At 34.8% G+C, this 14,302-nt stretch overlaps 1 protein-coding gene across 7 annotated transcripts in view; it reads right to left on the bottom strand.

Moving 5' to 3' along the window:
• The window catches only part of CHM (CHM Rab escort protein), a 183,056-nt gene that overhangs the window by 15,736 nt on the left and 153,018 nt on the right, over positions 1-14,302 (bottom strand). For all 7 annotated transcript variants that reach the window (XM_017520861.2, XM_037735673.1, XM_017520862.2 and 4 more), the window contains one exon: positions 215-313. In XM_017520861.2, the coding sequence (XP_017376350.1) occupies positions 215-313 (99 nt within the window). The remainder of the gene's footprint in view (positions 1-214; positions 314-14,302) is intronic.

The raw sequence follows: 14,302 nt of genomic DNA, 5'->3' as shown, positions 1-14,302 counted from the left end.
TGTGTATGATGTATATATTTCCTTTAACATTGTAGAGTGAACATTTTCCCACATATTTAGGCAGACACTGTGCTCAACCATCTTACTAAAACATGTGAATTGTTGTTGAATACATCATATTTCAGTTCAGGTTGCAGAAACTTTCATATATGTCTAAGAAGATTATGATGGTTACATTCCCTTTCCATCATGAGTCATCAATTATTTTTCTTACCTATCTCCACTTCAGTATATGGAATAAACAATTTCTGCACAACTGGTTCTAAATCTTCTCTTGCTGTTTTAGAAGACGTACAAGTCAAATGAACTAAATCTGTTAAAAAAAAAAATGTTTGAGTTCCTTCTCATCATAAATCTATTTTACTCAAACTTAAGGCATTAAGCTGGTACTACGGATAATAGAGAGCTGAGCAAGTCATGGCTCCTGCCTTCAAGGAGTTTATAATCTAGTGATATGGGGATTATGTAAAAACTCTAACATTATGTTACATATGTTAATTAAACAGCTACAATATATGTTAACTAACAGCTACATAAGTACCCAACAAGTACCCAAGAAGTACTGGTTCACGTTAATTTGATAAAACAGAGTACAAAATCTTAGAAAACCATTTATTCACAGTAAAGAGCTTGTTATATTTTTGTAAAGAATATCTGGGTTAAAAAAAGGCTGAAAGTGAGGCATGTATTTACCTAAGAGAACACACTTAATATACTGCAGACAGAAAAATCCATGTATACATGTTTTGCTAATAAGTTAACAACAAATCATCTACTAATTACAGGGTTCTCTAAAAACCTTTTGGGAGAACACTGCTGACTTAGTTACAATCACACATATACTTGAAAGCCCATAAAACAGCTTAGGTTAAAACAGTCTATAATATTTTCAGGAATTTCAAATTACTTTCCTTTTGCATTTACAGAGTTATGGGGCCTGAACCTTGGAGAATGGTTATCTTAGAGAACATCATGCACCAAAAAGGCTCTTCATGGAAGTAAAATATTGTAGCCTAACTCTGTTAGAACTCCTAAAGGCCTATGCACAAAGGTGAAGAAAGAATAAAAAGGTCTGTGTATTGCAATAAAGAAGTAAGGGGATCTCCAAATGAAAGAAGTTCTTATCGTCCTGTTATTTGGGATGAGATACAGTAATGGCAGAAAGAATACACTCACTTCTTTTCCAAGAGTTTATTTCAGACTACTAGAATTTTTTGAACTGTCCAGGAAGACAGTTCCAATTTTATCATGGAAGCCAACATCAGAATAAGATTCTCATTATCAAAATTCCTTCCATATTCAACTACTCTAAACTATATCTTAGCATAAATTGAGGAACTCTAATAATGATAGAGCTAAAATCAAATTTTGTAGCTTTTTCCCCTCCTAGGTCCACCAAAGGAAGTGATGTTCTAGGATGGTTCCTGAATTATTTATGGCCCAATAATAGGCCTACCTTATTTAAGCATTGTTTTCACCTGAACTTAACAATGATTCTCATTGGTTCCGGGATACTATAGGATGTATTGTACTAATTATTTCCAAAGATATGATGAATTTCAAAACAAAAATTATTTTGGTTAACTTTTCTTCAAACGCTGTACAGCATTAGTGGGGATGGACTTAATCCTTCTAGAAAATTATGAATTAAGCAGGGTATGCAATTACAAAGGTCAGCAATCCACAGGAGAGAAACTGTCCTGTCTCTTATTTCAAAATCTTGTGAAATACCAACGCTTATGCCAAAGTTCTCAATTTTCCAGTTCTTTTTTATTAATGTTTATTAAGGAAAAAGCAGGTGAACCTGGTTATAAATATTTTGAAAAATAAAAAATATCTTAATGGCTGAACTATTGTTTCTGTTAAATAGGACATATATTTTAAAGAAATACACTTAAGTTAGTATATCATTATATTTCTTAACATAACAGAGAGTTCAGGTTATGCTAGGAAAAAAATATCTAGTAGTGATTATCGTCATATGATTAATGAGTTTTATAACAATTCTTACAAGGACATTCATAAGCTGAATTCTAATCCCCATACCATGACTTTGCTTAGAGGCTACATCATTAATTGATCTTTTAATACAAATTTAAGGTATGAATAACTATTTATTCCCCTTACTCGTCCTGCTTTTTCTGTTACCTAGGTCACTTCCTAGTACAAATTATTCTAAATTCATTTTGGTTCTCTTCAAATCAGAAATTGCTGATGGTGCTATTTTAAAAATTTAATGATTCTCAAAATTTGTTTATTAATTTTACTATCTCTTGTAATTCCTTGGCAGGGGAAAGCTTTAGAGTCTATTTTTCTCCTTTTTGTTAAATACAACTTTTACTTAGAGTGAATATTCAATAAATGTTTGCTGTTGATTATAATTTGTTTCCTTGTCACAGACAAACATTAAGTATTCCTGTGCTTAAACAGATAGGCATTCTCATACCAATAGATTTATGTGTACATATTCATGGGGAAAACCTGATTCGTTTCTTGTATAAAATGTAGGAAATTATCTGATTTACCAGGCAAGAGGAAAGGGAAGTACCAATTGATAATCTCAAATTATTTAAATCTGTCTGAGAAATGCATATAAACACATTAAGATATATCTATAAAATTCTCAAAATACATTTAAAAGAATATCTAGAGTTGACTGTACAATTAACGTGCCTGTGTTAGACACTATTTCAATCATGTTACAAGTATTATTTCATTTCACCTGTGCAACAGCAAACTGTTATTCTTATTTTACAGATGAGAAAACAGAGGGATGAGGGAGGTGGTTACGCAGATTTCCTAAAGTCATGCAATTAATAAAAGGAAGAGCTGGGACTCAGAGCTGAAATTGAAGCCCTTGTGGTCTGCCTGCAGAGAGTCTGCCCTTAGTCACTAAATTATATTATGTAATTGTAATAATCTCCTGCAGAAGGCACAGTCAGTCACTTAAGTCAGCAGCATTCAAACTGGGATGTGTGCGAGCATACAAGAGGACTTTTCACAAGCTATATCACCTCCAAGTGGGTTCTCATCCAGATGCTCAGCCCCATCTCTCCCACTTCATTCAGTGACACATTTCACAAATTGTACTTTTTCTGTTTAACATTTACCAAAACTGTAATATATTTATGACAGGTGGATTAATTCTGTACAAATAATACTTGCATTAATTACTCAATCCAGAAGCAATTTTTAGGTAATTAGAAGCTTATTGCCCTAGAAGATTTTAAAAATATTCTATTTCCATTTATTTTATTAAATGGGTGATGGGTATCAAACATCCCTTGTACTTAAGATTCCACTGAATACATTTAAATATTACAGTTTTACTATAAGTCAATATTTATGATGTTAGAAATTATATTCTTTGCAATTATTTGACTCTTCTGATGAAAAACTGTGTATGTCAACTTGAAAGCGTTCAAGGGGTAAATGAGCAAAAAGTCTGAAGACCTTAAGTGTATAAGGTAAACTCAAAACTGAACATGTAGAACATGTTAACACATTTCTACTAAAATTCAATTATGTAAAATACTTTTTGCATCTGTGACTTTAATTCTTCTCCAAATAATTAACTTGCTCCATAAACACCAACAACGACCAAAACTTAGATCACACAGGGCAAATGCTTTCCTAAAAGTATTACATTTCATTAGTACCAATTAGTAAAATTGTGGAAGATGCAATACAAGTGGATATATTTCCCAAAGGTACCATGTGAGATCATATCTGAATGAAAAAAATTTAAATCCTAACTCTTTTTATAAACCATGCTCCTTTTACTTCATTTAGCAACTACTTAAACGCTTAATGGGCCAAAAATGGCCAAAGGCTTAATAAAAAAATATATTTTCTATTACAATTCCTCTTTTGGCAATATACTTAGATTTCTATTGGCATTAAATAAATCTTAGTGCAAAATGAGTTTTAATTCAGAAGTGAGAAATAACTCAACACAAAATTAGAAATAACCATACTTTTAGTTCTCCAAAACTGCCTTTGGAATACTGATCTCTCTTACAAGTTGTTTTTAAACAGATGAGAAGTAGGATTTCTACTCAGAATGTGCACAACTGCAATAATGAGCACATTTAAAAGTAACAAGTCCAACGTACAGTAACAGAGTGACATAGTAGAGGATAATTACGTGGGTCTGGTATTACTGCTGCTCTTTACATCTACTTGGTAAAGTCGGTTTTTCTGTCTGGCTTCAGTGTCCTCATAATTAAAATGAAGGGGTACAATAAGTCCATCTATACTCCTCTTCTAGTCTCAAGTTTATGAAGGTAGTTTCTCACTCACCAGCTACGATTCTTTCAATGATGACACATTTTAAAACAAAAACAGATGGCATTACACATGTGAATGTAAAACCTAAGTAAATGCTTGCTGCAAAAGACAGGAAATGTATTCCTCAAGCTTCTGAATTTACCACGTACAGCAGTCACTCACTCTATACAAGCTCTATAATTTAAAATGCCACATTTTCAAAAGCAAATTAAAAAGGCACTGATAACTGTTTTGAATCATTATCTAACTCATTTTTATAAAAGAAATATAGCATTTTAAAATAGATTCACAAAAGCAGAAAAAAAGTATATAAACCAGTACCTACATGAAATTCTGGATTATTATTACATATATATGTATTTCACATTATATATTCACAAATATATAATCATATCACAAATAAATAACATCCTATAACATCAAATCCCAGAATAAAGCAGCTGTTATTGCCTGATAAGTATGTACAAAAATATTCAAAACGTATAGTGTATGAGTAAGTACTGCAAAGAACGTAAAAATGAATGTCAAATGGAAGGGCTGCAGAGATGTTTTGTTATTTACAAATGACTTTAAAAGAAAGTAAATCTCATATTAAATTCACTTAGGATATAAGATGAGTAGAAATAAATATATTAGGTATGTCCTGAAAGATTAACTCTGTGAAAAAAATATGGCTTGTTTAGCTATAAAAAACACAAGAAACAAATTTCAGATGTTTAATAGTCTCAGTAACTTGAACCAAATTAGCTGAGGGGAGGAAAATTTAAGCAGACTTTTAAATTTTGCAAAATGTAACTCTACTACTTTAAAAAAAAAAAAGATGCAATAACTAGACTAACCCAAGGTTGCTTACAGAAACCCCCACATTCTTATATAACCATGAATTCCTATTGGTCTATCAAAGTATCCGCTTAAGCAAAATTGATACTAATAACAATCGTGAGGTAGATACTATCATTATTCCTATTTCACAGATAGGAAAGCTGAGGCATAGAGAAATTAAGTAATTTGCCTAAAGTTAGTCAAGTAGTTAGTCAAAAGTGGGATTTGAACCTCGCCTATGTTTTCCACCACTATACAATAGTGTGTCAATGAAATGTATCTCCCTTGTTAACTGAACTATTTATTTGCTTTGCAAATGAACTTTTCATATATACTACTCCCATGTGATGTGAAGGTAAACTTCAGTGGCATACTTATGGTTTTACAAATGCTAAATCAAACCAAATTTAAGGCAATGTGACATTTATGAAAAATCATAGAATAAAAAGTGTAAGCGAAATCTGAGGTAGTTTTATGTCTTAAGCACATTCTTGAGCACACACTTAAGACAACATACAGTAAAGCATTTGCATAGCACAGGATAAAAAATAAGTGTAAAAATGCAATTTGTGTAAAGAAAAAAGTTGCTGAGAAGTTGAAAACATTGAGAATTATACATTCGATCTTATTAAATGATATCTACAACATTAACATTTAATGTTTTATGCATTATATGCCACTGAAAGTGACATAGTAAATAAATAATATTTAATATTAAATATTATTTAACAATAAAATTAATATTAAAGTGCCATAATATTAGTCAAACCTGATGAACACTAAAAGGTAGCAAATTTCTACCCCATGCTCAATGGGAAGAAAATAAAAGCTTGTCCTGATTTAAGAATGGATGAATTTGAGCAGTAGACACTGAAGTAAAGATAAAATGAGTATCAGAATTAGTGAAGAAATGAATACTTAATATGTACTTAAAGACAAAAACATAAAATCTTCACTAGTTAAGAGTAGAGTACCCATGACAAATTTAAACTTTCTCATCTTCTTGGATTTATTTACGTGGGGAAGATATCTTTAAAATCAGTAATATTTTTCAAAGAAAAATACATCTTCACATATAGATTGTTATGGCTAATGAATAATGGACATGCTAGATTAGACACAAATGAAACCCAGTGTTTAAAATTACAGAAAGACATTTTTACTAAAGAATTCCCATAATTTCTCTAAAAGTCACAATTTTGTAATAAGTATGTCATATAAACAAGTTAATTTGCTCATGAATAATATATTTTTAAAATACATTCTTTGTTAAACAATTGAACTCTAATTAAGTCACCAAAGTTTACATCATTTACTTTCTATAAATTTCATTCTATAAATCTTGAGGTATGAGTACAAGTTACAACATCTCAATGGTATATATTTTGATTATATTTGATTTATTCAAGTATAACTACATCAGTTACAGTACTTGCCAACATTTGTCAAGTGATTCTTCCAATAAGAAGGACAGTAAGTTTAGTTCATGATTTCATCATTACAGCATCAAGTTTTAGGGTAAGGGAAGGCACTTGGCTCCACTAAGCTAGCAATACTGATTACATGTCTAACACTTATACAATGGAACCAAGTTTAAATGTACAGATGTATTTGTCTACTTAAGTAACTATTTGAAGGGAAAATGTCACAACAAAACCCATTTAGAGTTAATGATTTTTTTAAATATAAAATTTACAGATTTAAAATTTATTCTTCTATTATTTGATATCTATAAAACCATGATAAAATAGATGATCATCAACATTTTAACATCATCATTACTACAAATATGAGAATTCCACTACAAAGCTAATGTAAACATATATAAATAACAACATTCAGATAGAATGTTAAAAAGCCTTCCACCAAGAATTCTAATTGAAACAAATTCTTCTGAATATACATCTTTCCAATTATGAGTAATATCAAATTCCATACATCCTTCCTCCCAAAAATGATATGTGACAGCACAAATAAGCATATTTAGCATTTTCAGTTTTTGATGCTTGACCTGGAAAATAATGAAATTGTGTTTGTAAATTATTCTGTAAAAAGGTGAATTTTAAAACATGTTCTATTGTGTTCAGGATATGCTTTATTCCAAAGGTCTAGGAAAGACAAAACCCTCAAATGAGATTTGGAAGTAAATGTAATTGGGAAAGAGAATGACTGTGTAACATTCTAAACTAAATAATTTATCCATAATTGAGGAGCTTAAAAAGAGAAAAATAATGAGTTACAAACAGGTTTGGATACATAAAATAAAGGGTGTGTTTGCCTCTTCTTTTTTCTGACTTGAAACAAAGAAATTAATAGAAAAGAAGGTGGTTTAAACCCTTCTGAGATTATCAGCCTAGTTGCTTCAGAAGACAGACTGATAACGGAACAACTTCCAACTATCTGTGACACCAATGACTCTCAATTAGGGCAGCAGCAGGAAAATAGAGCATTAAACACCTTTAATGTCCAAGTTACAAATTGCTCCTGAATGTCTATGAACAGGCCAAAAGCATTAAAAAAGGAGGAGAAAAAAAGAAATCTAAACTTAAGTAGTAAGAGCAAGCGAATGTTAAAAATGTCAGTTTCTATCTCAGTGTATTTCTTAAGTCTTGCTATATATTATACATTAAACATTAACTCTATTATAGCACTTTTAGAATAATGAACGTTATTGTAAAAAGAATACATAAAAGATTCTTAAATGAACATTAACTTCTCTTTTTATCAGGAAAAAGGCATAATATAAATAATAAATTGAAACTTAACTCTCTCAGTCAACCTTCCTGGTATAAGCCTTACTATTAAACCAGTCCATTTGTCTAGTTTTGTACTGAAAAGCTGATTACACTATGGAGATATGGTTTGGCTGTGTCTCTACCCAAATCTCATCTTGAATTCCCACATGTTGTAGAAGGGACCCAGTGGGAGGTAACTGAATCATGGGGACAGGTCTTTCCCATGCTGTTCTTGTGATAGTGAATAAGAGTCATGAGATCTGATGGTTTTATAAGGGGGAGTTTCCCTGCACAAGCTCTCTCTCTTTGCCTGCTACCATCCATATAAGATGTGACTTGCTCCTTGACTTCTGCCATGACTGTGAGGCTTCCTCAACCACGTGGAACTGCAAGTCCATTATAAACCTCTTTCTTTTGTAAACTGTCCAGTTCCAGTGATGTCTTTATCAGCAGCATGAAAATGAACTAATACAGTAAATTAGTACCAGTAGAGTTGGGTACCGCTGAAGAGATACCCAAAAATGTGGAAGTGACTTTAGAATTGGGTAACAGGGAAAGGTTGGAACAGTTTGGAGGGCTCAGAAGAAGACAGGAAAATGTAAGAAAGTTTGTAACTGCATAGATCATTGTTTAATGGCTATGACCAAAATGCTGATAATGATGTGGACAATAAAATCCAGGCTGAGGTGGTCTCAGATGGAGATGAGGAATTTGTTGGGAACTGGAGTAAAGGTGACTCTTGTTATGTTTTAGCAAAGAGACTGACAGCATTTTGCCCCTGCCCTACAGATCTGTGGAACTTTGAACTTGAAGAAGATGACTTAGGGTATCTGGTGGAAGAAAGTTCTAAGCAGCAAAGCATTCAAGAGATGACTTGGGTGCTGTTAAAGGCATCAAGTTTTGAAAGGGAAACTGTGCATAAAAGTTTGGAAAATTTGCAGCCTGACAATGTTATCAAAAAGAAAAACGTAGTTTCTGAGGAGAAATTCAAGCCAGCTGTAGAAATTTGCCTAGGTAATGAGGAGCCAAATGTTAGTCACCAAGACAATGGTGAAAATGTCTCCAGGCCAAGTGAGAGACCTTTGCAATGCCCTTCCCATCACATGCCTGGAGGTCTATGAGGAAAAAATGGTTTCAAGGGCCAGGCCCAGGGCCCCCCTGCTGTGTGCAGCCTAAGGATGTGGTGCCCTACATCCCAGCTGCTCTAGCCATGGCTAAAAGGGGCCAAGGTACAGCTCATAACTCATAACTTTATGAGTTATTAAATGCAAGTTTAAACAGAATTTTTCAATTGTCAAATTGGCAAAGGAGTTTTGATAAGATAATACCCAGTGATATTGAGGCTTTGAAGAAAACAGACATGCTTGTTTATAAACTGCCACTGGATGTGTAAGTCAGTAACTTTGGGGATACGTTGGGAATCCCACATCTAGAAGGAATAAAGGAAGTTATCCTGTGTTTTCCCAAGTACAGCTAAAAATCTTGGACACAATATATAAAACCAACACAGAAAACTCTGAAAGCTGGAACGAAGAAAGTAGACTGGCTAGAGGCCTTGGGACCAAAAGAGCAAAATGCCAGAGTTCCCCGGGTTTTCTTTTTCCATCATATATTTCTTGATTGAGAGCCATAGAAGCTGACAACTGGAAACACCAATGGACTCAGATTTTAAAAGCCCCAACAAAAACCTACACTTTCTAGCAAAAGACCAGGAAAGAGTATCTTAGCAAGATGGAAAACTTTGAGACAATAATTGCTCTACTCCTGTCAAACATCACTGAAAAAAACTGAGGTCTCACTTCAGTTTAAATGGCATAACCCAAATCACTGAAAATGCGATCACAGACATGCAAAAACATTTTTGTATTACCTTTCTTAAAAAACATATTATAAAACTGTATCTAAAACAAGATTGTGTTTTATGAAAATATATGTGCATACTCATACAAAGAAAAAACAACAAAGAATCATACACCAAGGGTATCTGTCATTACTAGGTAGAGGGATTACAGTAACTTTTCTTCCAAATTGTCAACAGTGAACATAAATTATTAGACTGGGAATGTTAAAATATGACAAGTGGAAAAATAATTTAAAAAGCAATTTATGAAGACTATTTACAATTTATGACCAAGTCCTCAAAAGCGATTGCAACAAAAACAAAAACTGACAGATGGGATCTAATTAAGCTGAAGAACTTCTACACAGCAAAAGAAACTATCAACAGAGTAAACAAACTACAGAATGGGAGAAAATATTCACAAACTGTGCATCCAATAAATAGCTAATATCCAAAATCTATTAAAAAAACTTAAAAATCAACAAGAATAAAACAATCCCATTAAAAAACAGGCAAAGGATTTGAACAGATGCTTTCAGAAGACATATAAGTAGTCAACAAACATAGGATAAAGTGCTCAATATCACTAATCAGAGAAATGCAAATCAATCCACAAAGAGACACCATCTCACCCTAGTCAGAATGGCTATTATTAAAAATTCAAAAAATAACAGATGCTGTAAAGGCTGCAAAGAAAAGGGAATGCTTATATACTGTTGGCGAGAATGTGTTCAGTAACTGTGGAAAGCAGTTTGGAGGTTTCTGTAAAAACTTAGAACAGAGCTATCTTTCAACCAAGCAATCCCATTACTGGCATATATCCAAATGAAAATGACTCATTCTACCAAAAACAAACAAACAAACAAACAAAAAACAATTCCATGTTCATCGCAGCACTATTCTTGATAGCAGACATGGAACCAATCTAGGTGCCCATCAATAGCAGACTGGATTAAAAAAATGTGGTACATATACAGCATGGGATACTATGCAGCCATAAAAATGAAGAAAATCGTGTCATTTGTAGCAACATGGATGCAGCTAGAGGCCATTATCCTAACTGAATTAACACAGAAATAGAAATCCAAATATCACATGATCTCACTTACTAAGTGGGAGCTAAATCTTGGGTATATATGGACATAAAGATGGGAACAATAGACACTGGATACTCCAAAAGGAGGGATGGAGCAAGGAAATAGCTGAAAAACTTTCCTTTTGGGTACTATGCTCACTATCTGAGTGACAAGATAAATAGAAGACCAAACCTCAGCATCATGCAATATATCCTTGTAACAAATCTGTGCAGTCCCTGAATCTAAACTAAAAATGGAAATTTGAAAAAGAATACTCACAAACATAAAACAAATACAAATTGCAAAAACCATAATAGGTTCAATTTTATATCTAAGAAGCTAACACAGATAAAATTACATGAAAAAATAGTTAAGGTAATAATAGTAGAAAATAGCACCAACTGTCATGGTAAAGATTTTCCCGTAGCACAAATCACTATATGATATGGTTTGGCTGTGTCCCCAGCCACATCTCAACTTGAATTATTTCTCTCAGAATTCCCACGTGTTGTGGGAAGGACCCAGGGGAAGGTAATTTAATCCTGGGGACCCGTCTTTCCCATGCTATTCTCATGATAGTGAATAAGTCTCACGAGATCTAATGGGTTTTATGAGGGGTTTCTGCTTTTGTTTCTTCCTCATTTTTCTCTTGCTGCTGCCATGAAAGAAGTGCCTTTCACCTCCTGCCATGACTCTGAGGCATCCTCAGCCTATGGAACTGTAAGTCCAATTAAACCTCTTTTTCTTTCCAGTTTCAGGTACGTCTTTATCAGCAGCATGAAATCAGACCAATACAGTAAATTGGTCCCAGTAGAATGAGGCATTGCTGAAAAGATACCCAAAAATGTGAAAGCAACTTTGGAACTGGGTAACAGGTAGAGGTTGGAACAGTTTGGAGGGCTCAGGAGAAGAGAGGAAAATGTGGGAAAGTTTGGAACCTCTTAGAGACTTTTCGAATGGTTTTGACAAAAATACTGATAGTGATATGAACAATAAGGTCCAGGCTGAGGTGGTCTCAGATGTAGGTGAGGAACTTGTTGGGAAATGGAGCAGAGGTGACTCTTGTTATGTTTTAGCAAAGAGACTGGCAGCATTTTGCCCCTGCCCTACAGATTTGTGGAACTTTGAACCTGAGAGAAATGATTTAAGATATCTGGTGGAAGAAATTTCTAAACAGCAAAGCATTCAAAAGATGACTTGTGTGCTGATACAAGCATTCCATTTTAAAAGGGAAACAGAGCATGAAAGTTCAGAAAATGTGTAGCCTGATGATGCAGTGGTAAAGAAAAACCTGTTTTTCGAGGAAAAATTCAAGCCTATTGCAGAAATTTGCATAAGTAGCAAGGAACCTAATGTTAATCACTAAGACTGTTGGGGAAAATGTCTCCAGGACATGTCAGAGATCTTCACAGCAGCCTCTCTCATCACAGGACTGGAGGCCAAGGAGGAAAAAGTGCTTTCATGGGCCAGGCACCGCCATGTTGTGTACAGCCTAGGGACTTGGTGTCCTGTGTCCCAGCCGCTCCAGCAGTGGCTGAAAGGGCCCAATGTAGAGGTTGGGCTGTGGCTTCAGAGGGTGCAAGCCCCAACCCTTGGCAGCTGCCACATGGTGTTGACCCTGTGGGTGCATAGAAATCAAGAACTCGGGTTTGGGAACCTCTGCCTAGGTTTCAGAAGATGTATGGAAACGCCTGGACGCCCAGGCAAAAGGTTGCTGCAGGAGTGGGGCCCTCATGAAAAATCTCTGCAAGGGCATTGCAGAAGGGAAATGTGGGGTTAGAGTTCCCCCTACAGAGTCCCTACTGGGGCACTGCCTAGTGCAGCTGTAAGAAGAGGACCACCATTCTCTACATTCTCTAGACCCCAGGATGATAGATCCACCAACAGGTTGCACCATGCACCTGGAAAAGCCAGAGACACTCAATGCCAGCTTGTGAAAGCAGCTGGCATGGAGGCTGAACCCTGCAAAGCCACAAGGGTGGAGCTGCCCAAGACATGGGAACTCATCTCTTGCATTAGTGAGACCTGGAGTCAAAGAAGATCATCTGGAGCTTTAAAATTTGATTGCACTGCTGGATTTCAGATTTGGATGGGGCCTGAAAACTCTTTGTTTTGGCCAAGTTCTCCCATTTGGAATGGTTTCATTTACCTAATACCTGGACCCTTATTGTTTCTAGGAAGTAACTGACTTGCTTTTGATTGTACAGGCTCATAGGCAGAAGGGACTTGCCTTGTCTCAGATGAGACTTTGGACTGTGGACTTTTGGGTTAATGCTGAAACAAGAATTTGGAAAACTGTCAGAGGCATGATTGCTTTGGAAATGTGAGAACATGATATTTGGAGGGGCTGGGGGTGGAATAATATGGTTTAGCTGTGTCCCCACTGATATCTCAACTTGACTTGTATCTCACAGGATTCCCACGTGTTGTGGGAGAGACCCAGGGGGAGGTAACTGAATCATGAGGGCTGGTCCTTCCCATGCTATTCTCGTGATAGTGAATAAGTCTTACAATATCTGACAGGTTTATCAGGGGTTTCTGCTTTTGCTTCTTCCTCATTTTTTTCTTGCCACCGCCATGTAAGAAGTGCCTTTTGCCTCCTGCCATGATTCTGAGACCTCCCTAGTCATGTGGAACTGTGACTGTAATTAAACCTCTTTTTCTTCCCAATTTCAGGTTATATCTTTATCAGCAGCAGGAAAACAGACTAGTACACTAAAAAAGGAGAAATGGTCCTCTGAGCTACTTGTCCAAAGGAAATTTAGGATTAGAGCAATGTTGAAAAGTTTTCTTAATGCTCTCTGCTGGCATCAGACTTCCCACTATTTTCTGCCTAATTACATGTTCCCAATTTTAAGTAGTAGCTCTACATTTCCCCATTGAAGTTTTCCTTGTGACTACGCAAAACCAGATTAGTCTTTTTGCTTCTCAGGTCTGACTAACACTTAAGTTTACAGGATCAAAAAATATTTTTCTAGTTAATGATATTATGTCTCCCTCCTATGAATCCCTAGAGTATGCTGTTTGTTGATACTTCTCATATTTTGCCTCTTCCCGCTACTTCTATGTTTGTTTTATCTGTTCAACTAGACTGCAAAACCCCTATGGTCAGGGGTATCTTATGCATCTTTATCTACTATAAAATGCCCAGCACAATATGTTGTACTCAGTTAATAAATACATTTTCTTGTTGCATTAGGTGAGTGATAATATCATGAACATTTCAAATCAGATATCTCAGCTTCTGCTTTGAATACTTATAGTACATAGCTTAGGTCTAGGCACAGTGATGTATAATGTATACTTATGGACTCCTATTTACTGAAATATCCTCAAGAAATATGTTGTAGAATGCATGATATCTAATGCTGCTGGAAACAAAAGTTTTGAAACATGTAAGTGAAAGAGCAGATAAAGCAGTCCTTAACTTTAGTCTCATAAATAAACAAAATAAATTGAAAATTTATACATGAGGAAAGTTCAGTAATTGGATTCAGAATTTAGAATTGAAGGTGCTATGGTTTGAATGTTTGTGTCTC

The sequence above is a fragment of the Cebus imitator genome, unplaced genomic scaffold (assembly GCF_001604975.1).
Source record: "Cebus imitator isolate Cc_AM_T3 unplaced genomic scaffold, Cebus_imitator-1.0 Scaffold894, whole genome shotgun sequence".
NCBI lineage: Eukaryota > Metazoa > Chordata > Mammalia > Primates > Cebidae > Cebus > Cebus imitator.
Note: the sequence above shows the minus strand (reverse complement) of the source record. Positions and strands in the feature narration are given on the sequence as shown.